We start from the raw sequence: 16,538 nt of genomic DNA, 5'->3' as shown, positions 1-16,538 counted from the left end.
ATTGAATAATCAGGTTTCTCAACATCTATCTCATGGACCATATGGCTCATGGGTTGTGTTAGGGGTTGCCAAATCTGGTAGCCTGATGGTGGTGAGGCTGCTCCAATGCCCCCAGGTGCTGCCAGCAGTGGGGCTGAGTGTGTGTTGCCAGCAGGTGCACACCCACACACTATGCAACACGTATATGTGCATTCATGGCCAGCCACATGGAGCAACACAGGCTTGGCCTCTTCCCCTCGCTGGCTGCTCAGGATGAAAGTATCTTAGTGGGAATATATGTACACACACACGCACATACATACCCATATACAGTGCGGACCCCTCCAGTAGCAGACCTTAGAGCTCCTGTGGCACCAGGAGGGGCTGTGGCAGAGGCCTGTGGCCAGTTGCCCCTGTGAGGCTGCTGGGGCTCCCGCCACGCTTGGCCTCCTGCTCCTGTCACAGTGCAAGGGGATCAGCATTTTGTTCCCAGAACCTAACAGGTTGTACATCAGAATTTGAATTTTGAAATTAGATTTTTTTTATGGGTTGCTGTGACTTGAGAGAAAATTTATCTTTAAAGATATTTTTGCTCAAATAATTAAAGAATACTAAGAACTTGGGGAAATTATACTGAATTGAAAGTGGAAATAAAATTATTAGGTTAAAAACAACTGTGAATGTAAATAGCTGTTGTCAGCAAATCCATAATACTGAAAATAGTTCTGGGATAGCTGGAGAGACAACTAGGAAAAAAAGGCCTGTGTGAAACAGAGAGGACTAGTCTGTGCTTGTCATAGAGCTTGTCAGAACAAACTCGCTGCACTGTTCTCAGGGCTGTAAGCTGTGACACTGCTCCTTGCAAACAAGGAGGCTTGAAAGATACTACAGAAATGGAAACCAGAGTATCCTTCATATGATACCAATATAATGTTTGACTAACTAAAAGGACAAGGACCTCATCAAGTAACAGAAACATACATTTCCTGGCACACATATGACAAAGATGTGGAGTTATTACTCTTGGAAAAATATGATGTCCCTACCCCTAATGCTGGAAAGTTTAACAAAATTGTAAATCCTCATATGTATACATCTTCAACATGACTGCAATACTAACCAAAGAAAAGGAAATCACAATTGCATGGATGCTCCTAGAATTTGTGACTCTCTTTTGTCCAGAGTCATCTTTCTGTACTATGCCTTGCTTTGTGTGGGATATAAGCAAGCTTGATAAATTAAATTCAGACACTCCAGAGGAGTAAGATGATAATGCAGAGTTTTCCATCTCAAACCAATGCACCTGATTTTCTTCTTTTTCTCATTTTATTCAGTCTTCCAGTATAGTTTCACTGGCATAGAAACAAAGCAATGAAGTTGTGACTCCAACTCGACACGTATATATATATATAAAGAGCAGACTTGACAAGAAAGAACATCTTCTCTTCCTGCTAGCTTGTTTTGATAGACAATAGTGGAACACGTATCTGTCTGTAATTATCTCTAGAGCCCGTAGAGATGCATGCAACATAACTCACCTTTCTTACGTGTGGGCGTCCCATTAACTTAAGAGCAAGACAAGCATGACTTGCCTGCCTGGGCTGAATTCTGCTTGTACACTGACCCTCTGATTTGCACAGCAGACTTTTTGACGTTTAAATAAATAAATAAATAAATGAAATATGTGGAATTCCTATAGATTCTTTTCCATGAAATTTCAGACATTGTCCAAAAATGGAGATCACTAAAATAATTTTTATGTGGGGAAAATGAGCTGTGGCTTTTTGGTTAGTGTTTTTAAGGAGCGGTAATTACTGAGTTTGTTGTTCTGATAAACTTACATGACAAAGAGTAGTTTACTTTATAATAAAGACAAAACCATGAAGCTGTTGAAATACGTGTCTTCATTTACCTTTATCTTGTTTATGCTGGTCTAAATGTCAGTCCAAAGAATCCTATGAGAAAAGCTAAATCACATCACACAAGCTACCATGGTTCAGAGAGGTTTGACAAGTAATCATTATTAACTGCTCCACTGCAGCCTTGCAAGAGCCAGGCAGAACAAGTGTGAGGCTGCAGCAAGCTGACCGAGGTGAAGATCAATGACACCAGCAGTTATCAGAAAAGTTTCTCTCTGGGATGACTATGCTAGTCAAAGATTAGCTTGTCCAAGGTTGGTTATGAAACTGTTGACTTTTTCAAATACCCGGGGTATTTTAAACAAAAGCAAAATAGCAGTTAAAGCTCTGAACTGTAGAGATCTTTCCTCGATATTTTTCTGAAGTTCTTTGCTTTGCTGCTTATGTGATTTACGCTATGGCTATTACAATAATGCCTTCAAGCACGTAAAGAACACTATGATAATCAAATTCTTGTGCCTACTTTTATGTGTATCACAGTGAGCATATGTATTTCAACCTGGTTATATTATTTGGCTGAGTAACCTGTGCAAGCACAAGATCAACTTGTTTGGGGAACAATACATTTCCATTGCAAAGATGTTAGTGAATCCTAGGGATGTTGCTATTGAAGGGAATGAACGTTTCACCGTTCGCAAGGCAGCTTGGCTTTTCTGGGATAACCTCATTAATTCTGAGAGCTCAGACTTATGTTTTTCAAGGAGCATCTTTCTGCCACTATCCTTGCCATAGTCCAATGTGTCTGCACAGTTGATGAATTAATTAGTATCTCTTGTTTCTATTACTAGAAACATTACTGATTTAAAGATGGATTCTATTTCATCAGCTAATCATCAGGGACCCTCCTCTGTTTAAAAACATCATTTGCATCATTCAACGTTACCTGTGCTATGTTTTATTTTTATCTTTTTATGTACAACTGGTATTTAGCTAGCAGTCTTGTGTGCAGAGTTACGCACTTTCTAACACTCTATCTCCTTGATCTGTGAAGATTGCTTTACATGTTCAACTAGATTTATGGGTTGTGAAGGGGTATTCTAGATTTTTAAAATTTAATTTGATTTAATTTAATTTAATTTAAAGACGTTTATCCCACATATCTATCAAATGATATTATACCTTGCCTGTGAGGAGACTCCACAACTACTGAGGGAGTGCAGTATATCTAGTACCAGAGGAATATCAGCCAGTCTCAGGCAGCTCCATGTCCATCTCATGGGACAAGAAGCAGCAGCTACATCAAACATGGTCATAGCAATGCCCAGAAAGAGAACTTGGCCATTCACAAAGCATCTTTTAGCAACACAGAAATGATTATCCAAGCCCTGGTGAAGCATCCTTGGCCAGCATATTTAAATAGTGTAAAAAGTTTCCTTCCAAGAATCGTTAAAGAAGAGATGTCAGGGATTCAGACAAACTGCTTTGCTTTTGGCCTCTGCCACAGAGAAGGTACTGCAAGGTGGAGAAGCCTAGAGCCTTAACAAAAATCTCACTGTGAACATAGCTAAATCCTAGTGAGAGGAGCATAGAATGGCTGGTTTTGTCCCTGTGTTGTCCAAGAGGGCAAGCTGCCAGGTCCACAGCAGCAACACCAGATAGAAGAAAGAAAAGAATGCTTCCTTCCTGCTAGTTTCCACCTGATGTGTGCTGTAGCTGCTCTGGGATGAAATGGTGTGTGCTGCAAGCACACCCCAATTTAATATCTTCATCAGTGATATACATAGGCAGTGGGATCGAGTGCACCCTCAGCAAGTTTGCAGATGACACCAAGCTGAGTGGTGCAGTTGACATGCCTGAGGGATGGGATGCCATCCAGAGGGATCTGGACAAGCTCAAGGAATGGTCTCGTGTTGAACCTCATGAGGTTCAACAAGGCCCAATGCAGGGTCCTGCACCTGGGTCAGGGCAACCCCTGGTATCAATACAGGCTGGGGGATGAAGGGATCGAGAGCAGCCTTGCCAAGAAGGACTTGGGGGTACTGGTGGATGAAAAGTTGGATGTGAGCCAGCAACGTGCACTTGCAGCCCAGAAGGCCAACTGTATCCTGGGCTGCATCCAAAGCATTGTGGCCAGCAGGTCAAGGGAGGTGATTCTCCCCCTCTACTCCGCTCTGGTGAGACCGCACCTGAAGTCCTGTGTCCAGCTCTGGAGCCCTGAGCACAGGAAAGACATGGACCTGTTGGAGAGGGTCCAGAGGAGGCCACCAAAATGATCAGAGGGATGGAACACCTCTGCTGTGAGGACAGGCTGAGAGAGTTGGAGTTGTTCAGCCTGGAGAAGAAAAGGCTCTGGGGGGACCTTATTGCAGCCTGACAGTACTTAAAGGGGGCTTATAAGAGAGATGGGTACAGACTTTTTAGCAGGGCCTGTGGTAATGGTAATGGTTTTAAACTAAAAGAGGGTAGATTTAGACTAGGTATAAGGAAGAAATTTTTGACAATGAGAGTGGTGAAACACTGGCCCAGGTTGCCCAGAATGGTGGTAGACGCCCCATCCCTGGCAACATTAAAGGTCAGGTTGGACGGGGCTCCGTGCAACCTGATCTAGTTGCAGATGTCCCTGCTCATTGCAGGGGGGTTGGACTAGATGACCTTTAAAGGTCCCTTCCAACCCAAACTGTTCTATGATTCTGTGATACAGAAGCAGCATCACAGTTACACATGCTTCCAGCACTGTCTTTCCCAGCTGTTGCCACAGCCCAGTGTCTGCCACTGAAAGCAACTTGTGATCTGCAGGTCACTGTCTCTGTGCTGTTAGCTTAATCAGCCTCAGAGGAGAAGACAGAGCAGTGCCTAATAACACGGTAATCAGTGGGACAGGAGGGTAAGTGGTTGCTGACAGCATCCCAAATTATCTGTGTGTTCGTGTATTTGAGGGGCAGCGGATTATATTGAATCCCCGAGCCTCTCAAAGTCACGTGGCTGGCTTGTGCTGCAGCGATAGTTCCACCTGTAATCTCAGCATTGCCCCAGTCTCAATCCTGTTAACACTTGCATAATCTGTAGGGAAAAATAAATAGTATGTCAGACAGTAAAGACCACTGTTTCTGAATTGTTCGTGTTTGAAAAACATGGAAACGAGTTCATAAAACATTTTCAGAAAATGTGTGTGTGAGTACATAATGTGTATATATATACACACAACATGCACATACTATATATGTGTGTGTATTTATATAAAAATGTGTACACCTCTATAATGTAAGATACAAGTATATATTTGCCCAAGTGTGAAAAACTAGTCTTCCTTCTACTTGTACAGTATAACGATTACTGCAAAGACAACGGTATAAGGTTAGGGAAAATGAAGATAAGATGCAGAGAAGTGAAGGTTTATTGGCTCAGCTGGAATCCCAGCTCTTCCAGAAAATGACTTCCCAGGCTCCAAGATCAAGAACATTTGTGGAGCTCTGAAGAATATGTTCCTCATGTAAATCTCCACAAGAGGGCAGTGCATCCCATAATATTTGTACGTATTTGCTCGCGTACTCGTAAGGACTGGAGACCACGCACCACAAACACTCAAAGTCCTAATTTTAAGTATAAGGATTTCTTAATATAACTGGATATGCGTGCATGCATGTACATATAGGAGCAATCAGAGCTAATGCTGGAGTCAATAGGTCTAGCAATATCTTGAAAGAGATGCATTGAGATTGCAGCTATAAAAAGACATCATAAATGCGTTAATAGCTGCTAAGATATGTTTGTAACAGAGCTTAAGGGCCCTCCAGGAAATTTGCGTGGTTGTAAGAACAGGAATAATTCCACCGTGTGAATACCTTTATTGAATATGAAAATAAAAACTTAAATACCGTCAGATTAAAGGCTTTATTTTTGTCTTCTATCTTCTCAATCTGATCTATCAATTGAAGAAAAGTTATCTGCTGTATTTTATCTTATTTTTATACTCCTTTAAAGATTTAGTTTTAGCAGCAATATGTGGGAATGCTTTCCATGTTCAAAAAAGCTCAAATATATTGACATTTTAGGTAAATGTGTACAGAATGGTTTGCATTCATCAGAATGATGAGGTGAGATACTGATGTGTTCTGCATATACTATGGAAGTAAGGATGAAATAGGGAAAGAAAAAAATGTCAGCCTGTGGACAATAATGAGGAATCGGGGAAACAGAACCATCAGTGTTGCAGTGCTGAAACTTTTCGAAGGAGAAAAAGCCAGTGCACCTCCGTAGAGAGTTTCTAATTGAGAAGGTGGTGCAGTGTCTTTGTAGAGGTAGATGATGGGAAGAGGCTTCCAATCATTTAACATATTTTGCCTTTGTTTTCTGAAGCCATATGGGTTTGGGGAGGTGGGAAAGACCTGCAACCTATTTAAGTGTGTTCTGAGGTCCCCAGGAATATTATTTCCCAGGTCATGAGCCTACATGGCTTGCCAACAGATGAACAAGCTGCTGTTGCAAGCATGAAGATAGCAAAAATACGAAGACAGCTGTCAAGGGGAAGGTGGTAACAGTTCTGGGATAGCAACATTGCTTTTTTGAGGTGGGTCTGTGGTAACACAGAGGTCTACCAACATCTGGATGTCTGAATGCAACCAACAGCCAAAGCAACTGTCATGTAGGTTTCAGAAATGGAGGAGGCAGTCAATGTAAATGCTGCCAAGGAATAAGATGCTTAGAGCAACACTTAGGATCTACTTTTGATCAGATAAGTTGCACCTTTTCTGCCTGGGAAGCCCACATTTCCAGACATCTGAGTCTCTCTGTGACATGTTTGCTCTGTGTCTAGTAGTGGTTTATTTGCCTGTTAATTGCATTACTTTCCTTAGAGTTGAGATCTGGAGATTTGCTGCTGCTTTCAGCTTTCACACTGAAAGGGCTCCATATTTCTAAAATTAAACTGGCTGCTTATGAAGAAAATTATTTATAGACATTCTCTAACTGCAGTTGGCCTCTTGCAGAGACTAACTTTCTGGATCTTTTTCCAAACTCTCACTTATTTACTGTATTTCTCTCCTCCACTGAGGTTACTTCTTCAACTTTTCTCCCATCTCTAGTTTGAATCTTTTTATACCTCCCTTAAGTCTGTTGTCCTTTCTCCTTTGACAAGGCTGTTCAGGTATACAGCAGAGGAGCCAAACCTTTGAGTTTCCTCAGATTTAAGGCACTCAACAAAACACTTCCCCATTTTTCTGGTACTTCACTGTATCCAACAACAGCAGTTAAGGGTGGAAGATATTGGGGAGAACTTCAAAGAGCAATTAGCCTTGGTAGCTCCCAGCAGGACAACACACTCATTTTACTTTCTGCATCTGAGTAATTCTGGCATGCCAGAGCCAGGTCGTGTGAGTGGTGTTGCAGAAACTGGGGAAAGAGGACCATCAGTGTCCCAATGCTGAAAATTTCTGCAGAAGGAAAAAAAAAAGACTGACTGCAGAGCATCATTATGAGCCAAGGCAGTCAAGCAGGGGGTTGAGTTATTTATTTATGCTAAAAGCTAGAAAGGTATTCTGTCTGGCAGCTCTGAACTTCTTGTTTTATCATTGAAGGGGCCTGAGAGTCTCCTCATTTTATAACATATTCCAGCTGTTTAGACTTTAAGGAAAAATACTAGAAGTCGTAAGACTTGCGACAAAGTCATGAAAGACCAGGAGTTCAGTAGGAGTCCGAACTTCAGACAGGCAGGGGTTTTTTTTGATCAAATAAAAAAAAAAGCTTTAGAAAAGGTATTTCGGCTAAGCATTGTGCTCTAGTCTATTATGTGCTCCATAATTACACTTTATAGATTTGACAAGAGAACACTTACTTGCAAAAATTTAATTCAGAATGAAAATAATCCAAATATATCAAGATGAATAGTATGATTAAAATTTTGCTCTCAGTAACTCCTTTTAAGACTATGAGCTACAGCATAAATGAGGAAAGACAGTACAAGATTTATCCCAATAACAAGTTCCTCTTTTTATCAGGATGGATTTAATTACTAAGTACAATAACAAAGGCTTATATCCTAATTGTTCTTGTGAGAGTAATTTTATATTAGAATTTTCACTTTGGACACTTAAAAGAGCTGCAGCTTTAGATATTTCTAATCATTTTGCCAATAAAACTGATTCTCCTAATGGACTTTGCCAGCACAAGATACTGTCAGAATATCTTAAATTCGCTTCTTTAGAGGAACTTGTCAGGTCGTTGAAAATGAGACTAGTGTTACATGCTCTTTCAGCAAAGGGGTACTATAGGTCTTGCCAGCATATTTGTGACAGTTCAGGCCAGGGAATCATACTCTTGACTAATGCAGCTGTGACAGCTTTTAAGAATAGACTAGGCTGCTGCCTGAGAAGTTGGGAGCCAGCAACTGCAAATGGCCCTGCCCTAAGGAGGACAACGAGATTTGCTTGCTAGTCAGCTCCAACAGCAGCAGCCTTCAAGAAAGTCAGGTGATGGAAAAAATGAGAACAGAGGTGAGAAAAGATGTTAGAAATGGAATTAATAATGATATGATTTGAAACAAAATGGGTTAACTGTTAGCAGCAGCCAGAGGGGTTTGTTGAAGGATGATACGTGGGTTCACTTTACCTGAACGTGAGGGATTTCTTGATCGGGGGGTTGAACAAGGTGACCTCCAGAGGTCTCTTCCAACCTCAATCATCTTGTGATTCTGTAAATTGTCAACAGGGCTAAGTGACAGAGGGCCAAGCTTGTGCCCCAGGCTCCCCTTGGGGCACTCTCAGCTCCTGGCACTCTCTGGGGTAGCCGCCTCCAAGACAGTAGCAAGCAAAGCTCCCCACTGAATCCCCACTGGCAGCACCCCAGCAGGCAGGGTGGAAGAGGCCAGGCTCCATGGTTCTGGCAGGCCCTCCATGGGAGCATGAGACTGACTAGAGTGGGGCCAAGGGGCTGTCTAGCTTATGGTGTCCTACCTCAAGCACTGGCATTTCAAGAAAAGGAAGAACAGGGCAATCACATAATATCACTTCCCCTTAATAGCCTCTGATCTCTGACCATTTTAATCTTAGGGGGTTTTCCTGAGACTGTTGTGGATTGCCTATTTAGTAACCTACAATGGATTTCTTTTTCAAGTGCTTTTCCAGTCTCTTTGTGGACCCATGTACTCTGTATACCTAAAACATCCTTGGCAAGGTGTTCCCCAGTTATATCATGTGTTATGAGAAGAGATACTATTCCAGGCTTTGACCCTGGATCTCATTAGCTTAATATGTTATTCCTCATTTCTTGCTTGGGCAAAGGCAGTGAAGCTCATCCCGATCAGCTTCTGCACTTCACTGAGGATTTTGTACACCTCTTTCCTACCTGCCTGTCGTGGTTTAACCCCAGCCAGCAACGAAGAACCACGCAGCTGCTCACGGTCCTGAAACAGGACACTACCTTACATTGTGTCTTTTCCAAGCTGAGTCCAAAACTATTTAACTTGTAAGGTTTTAAATTCATACCTTAGATCATCCCACATGCCCTTCTCTTGACTTTTTCCAGTTCTTGTACATCCTATCTGTGCACAAAGTAAAGAGGTGTGGGTGAACCACGGATTTCTACAATGCGGAGCTGATGCATAGAATTATGTTTTATGATTCATAGTGGTCACTGCCGAGCAACATCATTTTGTACACAAAGCTATGACTGGAGTTCCCCGTGTGCATTACTTCACACTTACCAATGCTGCATTTCACTCTCAGACGTTCATGCTATCATCATACACACCTTTGGGCATGTAGCATACACCCTAAGCGTCTCCGTAGAGAAACACCACTCTGGTGGGCATCAGTGTAGACCTCACGTTATTTTAAACACTTTGAACAGGATAAAACAAAACAAAACAAAACAAAAAAATCGAGTGACTTCAGGATGATCTCTGGCCCTCCTTTCATGTATCAGCACAGACGTAGACAAACACACACTGGACCCAAAATGGAGCATAGTCAGTCTAGAGAAGGTTTATCAAGGCATCACCAACCCTGACTGTCCCTGCCGAGCCCCCTCAGGGCTCTCCCCACCCTGCCCAGGGCCCAGGACCCCACATCAGCCCCCCGGAGCCATCAGCCCCTGCCCCAGCGACACCGCAGCAGGGCCGGCCTCCAGCTCCCCACAGCCCTGCCCGGCCATGGGCCCCGCTGAGCTGGGCCCACCCGTGGGCCCACGTCCCAGCCCGGCCTTGGCCCAGCCCCAGGGAGGTGCCCTGTGCCCGGGGCTGGGGCTGCCCCAGTGCCCCCGGCTGCCCCGCTCCTGCCTGGGGGGTCGGGCCCTGCCTGCCAGGACTCTTCAGACATGCATGGAAATTTAAAAGCGTGTGTATTTGGTGCACCTGTTGGGCAGGGAGAAGGATTCCAAGTTAGCCAACATTTCATCCAAGTATTGCTGCTTTTAAAATTGGTGTGAAGGGGGCATGCCAATGCCAGCTGCTAAGAGATATAAAAAATGAAAAATTGAACAGGTATGCAAAGAAAAAAAAATTCATCTTCAAAATGCAGGGAAAAATAAGGGAGTTAAAACAATACAGAAATCTAAAGGAAGCACAAAAGCAATGGGAAATGGGTTTGCTTTATTTCATAACTTGGTTTCCCAGCCCTCTTCTAAGCTTGGAAGTTCGTCACGCATGGCAGGTGCAAACAAAGGAAAGAATCTTAAATCATGTCCTTTTAATGTTTGGGTTTTTTTATTATTATGTATACAAAAAAGTCCAAGCACATTCATAGATTAACTTGCTAAACAATAATTAAAAAAAAACACCACAGAAAAACAAAACCCAAAATCAAACAGAAGACTATACATTCATGTCTTCTTAGTAAAATTACTTAATTACTTTAACCACAGAAGCAATCAAGTAAGCATGTTGCCCAGGACCCATATTCCCCAAACCAAAGGCAATATAGACATGGACTTCTCAATAACTTCTCAAATGGCAATCTACATTTATGTATATGTATTTATATGTATATATGTCAATTCACACCCACTGACCAAGGAGGGTAGAAGTCTTGCTACCGTATGGTGCCCCAGAAGGATATGTCTCCAGTGTCAAAGAACTATGTGTTGGTCCACTTTTAAAAATAATTTCTTCTCCTCCTCTCTAAAAAAACCCTCCAAAACTTCACAGTAGACACCATCGGACTCAAAAGATTGCTGTTGTTGGGTTCATTTTTATAGTCCTTTCTCGAGGAACAATCCCACTGACCCAATTTGCCTAATCTGAGCTAACTAGGGTCTGGTTAGTAAAATGGCATGAAGAGGTACCTGAATGAGGCATCCTTCCCATTCCTTTTTAGACAATGTCAGAAGAGGGATGAAGGGCTGTGAAGAGCTGCATGAGGCTGGAGAGAAGAACATTTTCAGTCAGTTGTGAGCATGTTTTCTCTCTTGCAAAAGGAGCAATTCAGTATTTTTCAAAATATAGCAGTTGATGTCCAAAGTGCAAAGTTTCTGGCTTTTGGCTCTATTTGGTGTCAGTTACAGTTCAGGCACATTACAGCACATTTTAGGAGGCACTAAGTGCTTGAGGATCAGGTTCAAGATATAACAGAGTGAAAATCTGCATTAGAGCTAGGACAAGTAATAGTTTTAATTGTAAAAATACTTGCATGTTAAAAAAAAAGGAGAGGGGTTTCAGTATAACCTCTAAAAAGTTTCTGCCACAGCAAAATGCTGAAAACAGTTTTGGCAGTGAGAAAGATGGAATCCTGTGAAAGTGGATGGTGAAGGGACTTACACAGCAAGGTGAAACCATGCACTGCTAAATTAATACGCAGGTTTGCAGAACATAAGCAAACTAACTGAATTTCTGCCTGACGGATGTGGGACGGCTTAGGAAGAGCCATTGTTCGTTCTTCGGAGGTCCTGGCCCAAGCCGGCATTTTTGGAGCGTGTGCTAGAGCTGACAGAGGAGCTCAGAGCCATGGACTCACACAGGAACATAATCCAGTGGGCTCCTCTTTTTCAGCACACGCAAGGCGATTTAAAGTAGCAAGCCCATCTTGCTGCACACACGCACCCAGCACGCAGGCTGGTAGGGCAGGGTAGCTTCCAGGCAAATTGATGAGAAGTTTTGGACGGCTTATGTATCACTAAGGTTGGCCTTGTGGGCAGAAAATGTGCAGATCAATTAAAATTAACACTGTGAATGATACAAAATACTTCCGGTGGCTTTTGAGAGGTAGTACAAGGTCCACTGACATTTATCCTGGTTCAATAACTGACAATACTTTAGCAGAAGATAGGACACACAAATATCTCGCAGCTGGTTTTGTGGTTATCCAGCCTCTATTGTGAAGAAATTCCTTGTGACTAGTGGTGGAAAATTGTGTTTTAACCATGTCATACACATAGATAAAAGGTTTTAAGGTGTTGTCAAGGCCTTGGGTGTTGTCTTTTACTTAGGCACAGAAGTTCAGAAATCACTATAGGTCTGCTCAAGGCAGACCTAGCATGTGGTGTCTGAACCAACAACCACGATGTCAAAGACAGCCTCCTACTCAGCACTGGATGGAATTGCAGCGCAGCAGAAGGACACCATATAGCTTTGCCTCGCTTGTGAGGGGAGACTTGTCTGGCTCTGTCAGCTGATTTTTGGCTCTTCACTGTCAATGAGAGCCAAAGGTAGGTAAAAAGCTGTAAGTACTCCAGGAAAAACTTTGCCTTTGTCTGTATCTAGTACATATTCTGTAGCAGTTGTCTTTCCAGGCACATAGGCATTTGCTGAGATGTGAGAAGAATTAAAGTATGACACAGTATATGCAAACAAGCTGGAGAAGGATATTTCAGAGAGGATTCCCAAACACAGGACTGCACAATCAACCTTCCATAACCTGTTTCCAGGGTATTTGGTACATCTCCCATTCTTAAGCCTTGCTTTCATTTTTTCTGCTTTCTTTTTGCCCACTTGAAAGAAGCATGTTCCTGACATCTGGCTGTAGGGACAGGTTTTCAACTGGTTTCTGCTGGTACAGAATCACTCCAGTCTGTGGTTGAATTCTCATATATCCAGCTGAAAATCTGGTTAATAATCCACACCATCGCCATAAAGAAGGTAAACTCACTGTCCATGCACTATATAAAGCTAAATTCTCTGCTGAGAGGGGTGGTGCTTCTGTATATAGCCTATAGTGAATTGGTGAAAATGACTTGTTGATACCAATCACATATGAGCAGCAGCATTATTACTGTAGTAAGTCAATGTGAGAAAATCTGTTTTCTTAAATCAACTGCTCCCCACTGTCCTGAGAAATTAATAATTTCAAGAAATTAAAATATAATCCACTCAGCAGCTGAAGTAGTCTCAAACATTGTTAGTTCTAGCTTTCCCTTCATTGTATGAGATATTTTGCTATATAAAATTGAAATAAATAATATGAGTCAACCTAACCTTTTCAAAGGTTAATGTGGTTTGATTCTGATAAACGCTGGGTGAGTGTTGTGGTGAATTCACAGTGGCTATGCATTATGCATTAATGGTAAAATGACAAGCTATTTTTACTCATTCTTTTATAGAAATATAAGAGAGAAAGCAATACATTAAAAAAAAAAACAACAAAAAACCCAGCACATTGCTTACAAAAATAACTCCCCTACCCCAAATCCAACTTCAGTGTATGCTTTAATTCATATACAGTAATATTTCACATCCACTGAGAATCACAAGCCTTTGGTTAAACACTGATATCATACAACCCGAAAGTAATTTTTGTTCTAAACTTATCCCTTCGTTTCATGCAGCAGGACTGATTCCAGGCCAACATCTAATTATCAATGTTGGGTTTGCTTCAGTGCCTTCCTGAATAAATTCAGTTCCTTTAAAACTTCAATTTCTCAACAGAAAATACTGAAGTAGGATGCGCAATATTAAGTATGGCTTGAGTTCTTGTCACTGGAGCAAGGTCTTTTGAGGGTAGCCATTCAAAAAGAAATGTTTTCTGTGTCTACTCATGGATCTCACAGGTGTCTTTCTTCTGGGGATGCCTAAGGCTAAAAAACACTTTCCTGCCTTTGCAAATAGACCTTTACTCCCTCTAACCCATCCATAGGTCCGCTTGACATTGACCTGGCTGACATGGTCCTGCCAGAAAATAAGCTTTCCCTTCTGTTTTCCAAACTGTCGTTGAGCAATACCTTAGGGCGAAACACTTGCATGAATTTCTGGTAAAATTCTTTGGACGCAAAATAATAAATGAAGGGATCTATGCAGTTGTTGAGGCAACTGAGGCACAAGGTAAATTTGTAGGCAGGGTACAAACTCCTGTCGTAAAACAGGCGGATGATCATATGCACAAGTAGGATAAAGTTATTGGGGGCGAAGCAAGTGATGAATACCAGAAGGACTATCATTGCCAGGTATATGGATCTAGTCTTCTGCCTGTTACCATATCTGTTTGATGTCTGGATAAGCTTCCGAATGGTGCCAATATAGCATCCCACTGTTACAACAAAAGGGATCAGGAAGAGCACGACAAATAGCGTGAGGAGAAAGGCTACCCAGGCTGCAAAGTTGGGCAGCATATCCCATTTGAGAACGTCAAAACAAGTTATAATCCCCAATTCTTTCACTTCATAGGTCAAATCTGTGCTTTCTAGTGGGTAGAAGGCTAGTAGTAAGAAAATCCACATACCTAGGCAGGCAGCCAGGGCATATCTTTTTCTTCTCCACTTGATCAACTTCATGGGATATACCACACCCATGTACCGCTCGATGCTGATACATGTCATGGTCAATATGGAAGAATACATGTTGGAGTAGAACATCACGGTCACAAGGCTGCAAAGAGTCTTGCCAAAGCTCCAGTGATTGTTTTGGATGTGATAAGAAATCTGGAAGGGAAAGCAGCTGGCCAGCATGAGATCCGTGATGCTTAGGTTGATCATGAAGATAACAGAAGGTGTTTTGGGTTTGATGTGCCAGCAGAGCACCCAAAGAGAGAACAAGTTGCCGGGGATACTGATCATAGCCACCAGTGTATACACAACAGGGAGGGTGATAGAGATAGCTTTATTCTGGAGCATTGCCAGCGTTTCAATGTCCAGGTGGGATCCGTTTTTAACCATTATTCACAAGGGGGTTGTTGATTGCTATAAACCAGCTGGATCATATCATAAACACTTGGCTTAAAAACCTGGAGGTCAAATGTCAGGAGAGAAAAGCAATATGTCAAAACAGAAATTAAATACAAACTTCTTCTATTAATCAAACTAAGAAAAAGCCCTATGTAGTCTGACAGATTATCTCTGAATGAACTGAATCCATTAAAATCATCCCCCTGAAAACTGTCTCCTCCCTCCGAATCCTGGTAATGGTTTACCAGTCTCACTTCTTCCTAGCTTTGAACAGCTACTTTTTCCCTGATGAATGGCTTTCTAATACTTTTTGCAGTCTATATGTTAATCACACCTCTTATATTACTGTAACTTAAAGAAAATCATGTATTACAAATTGAAATTGATGTCTGCATGAGAACACTGTGCCATAGGATGTCCATGAGCTAAATCCATCCTATCTACTCTAGATGTGATAACCTTTCTTCTTGTAATACACAATATTTTCTGACTTCCCCCGCCCCCACCCACAACTAAACAATGATCCATTCCAAGTGAGTGCTGGATTTTTTTTTTTCATTTGGGGAAGGGAGAACATGCGATCAATTATTCTTGGTATATTCATGATATAAACAGAATATAAGGAAAACACCATGTATAATCGAGAACCAGGAACAGAATGCAGTTACTTGGACTGGTTTACAGGCTGAAGGGACCTGGCTAGAGAAGTAACAAGCTCTCATCTAACAAAAGAAAAGTTTCAATTTCTGCAAGATGTAAGTTATTAAAAAATGTTCTGTTTGCAGCTGCCTTATTGGTATCACCTGTAATTCTGCAAAAGTAGTTTCAGTTTTGCAGTCTGCAAAGCAAAACTGTGCTTTCATTGTCTGGTCCATATAGATCTTTCTTGACTGACACAAGAGGTTATGGTTCAGCTATTTATTTTATAGTGTAGCAGCAGTTAGAAGCTGCAAGCAAGAACTTGTGCTCCAATGTGCTACATGCATGCCTGCTTACTTTCATCAAGTTGCAAGACGGGGATGCACAAAAGTACAGGGTCAAAAATGCGAAGAAATGCCAATGAATGACCAGAAAGGCAGAGGACAGAGCAACAGTATGTTCTGTGAAGACCAGCAATAGGAGCCTGAAAAGGGTGCCAGGCCAAGCCAGCCGATAACTGTGGGCACACCTGTGCTGTTTAATAAAAGAGGGGCAGGAATGGGTTTGGGCACACACTCCTACTTGTGTCCTCTGGTCACCTGCACTGTTTACTCCAAGCATCTCTTTGCAAGACACACCTGCTGTAGGAGCTCAGATTAAAAAAATGTAGGTGCCAGTCAACTGGCATCACTTAACCTCAGATCTAGTTAAGACCTTTAATTTAATTGTCTGGTCATAGCCCATGAGCAGTGCAACAAGGTCAGTCCCTCAGAGACGTCAGCCGTCGGTGCTGGCTAACTCTAGCTGGAAATAACTCCTCTGACAAAAACTGTGATTTCTGACAGAGGCTCTTACTGAATAACTTGCTAGGTCTTTCACAAAATAGCTGTTGAAAGTTCCCGAGACCTGGCAAAGGTGAAGTCTCTACTGAAGGCTGTAGTGCAATAGAGAGATACTCAACTCCCAAAAAACCCAGACTGC

The 16,538-nt window shown here is 42.1% G+C and overlaps 1 protein-coding gene across 1 annotated transcript; it reads right to left on the bottom strand.

The window, feature by feature from the left end:
• Window positions 1-13,721: 13,721 nt before the first annotated feature.
• Window positions 13,722-14,909, bottom strand: P2RY8 (P2Y receptor family member 8; the record flags this gene model as incomplete). The annotated part of the gene is made up of 1 exon (XM_082013088.1): window positions 13,722-14,909. The coding sequence occupies one exon, from the start codon at window positions 14,907-14,909 to the stop codon at window positions 13,836-13,838; it is 1,074 nt and encodes a 357-aa protein (XP_081869214.1). The 3' UTR covers window positions 13,722-13,835.
• Window positions 14,910-16,538: the final 1,629 nt, after the last annotated feature.

This window comes from Phaethon aethereus (assembly GCF_964289735.1).
Source record: "Phaethon aethereus genome assembly, chromosome: 1".
NCBI lineage: Eukaryota > Metazoa > Chordata > Aves > Phaethontiformes > Phaethontidae > Phaethon > Phaethon aethereus.
This window is presented reverse-complemented; position numbering and strand designations above follow the sequence as displayed.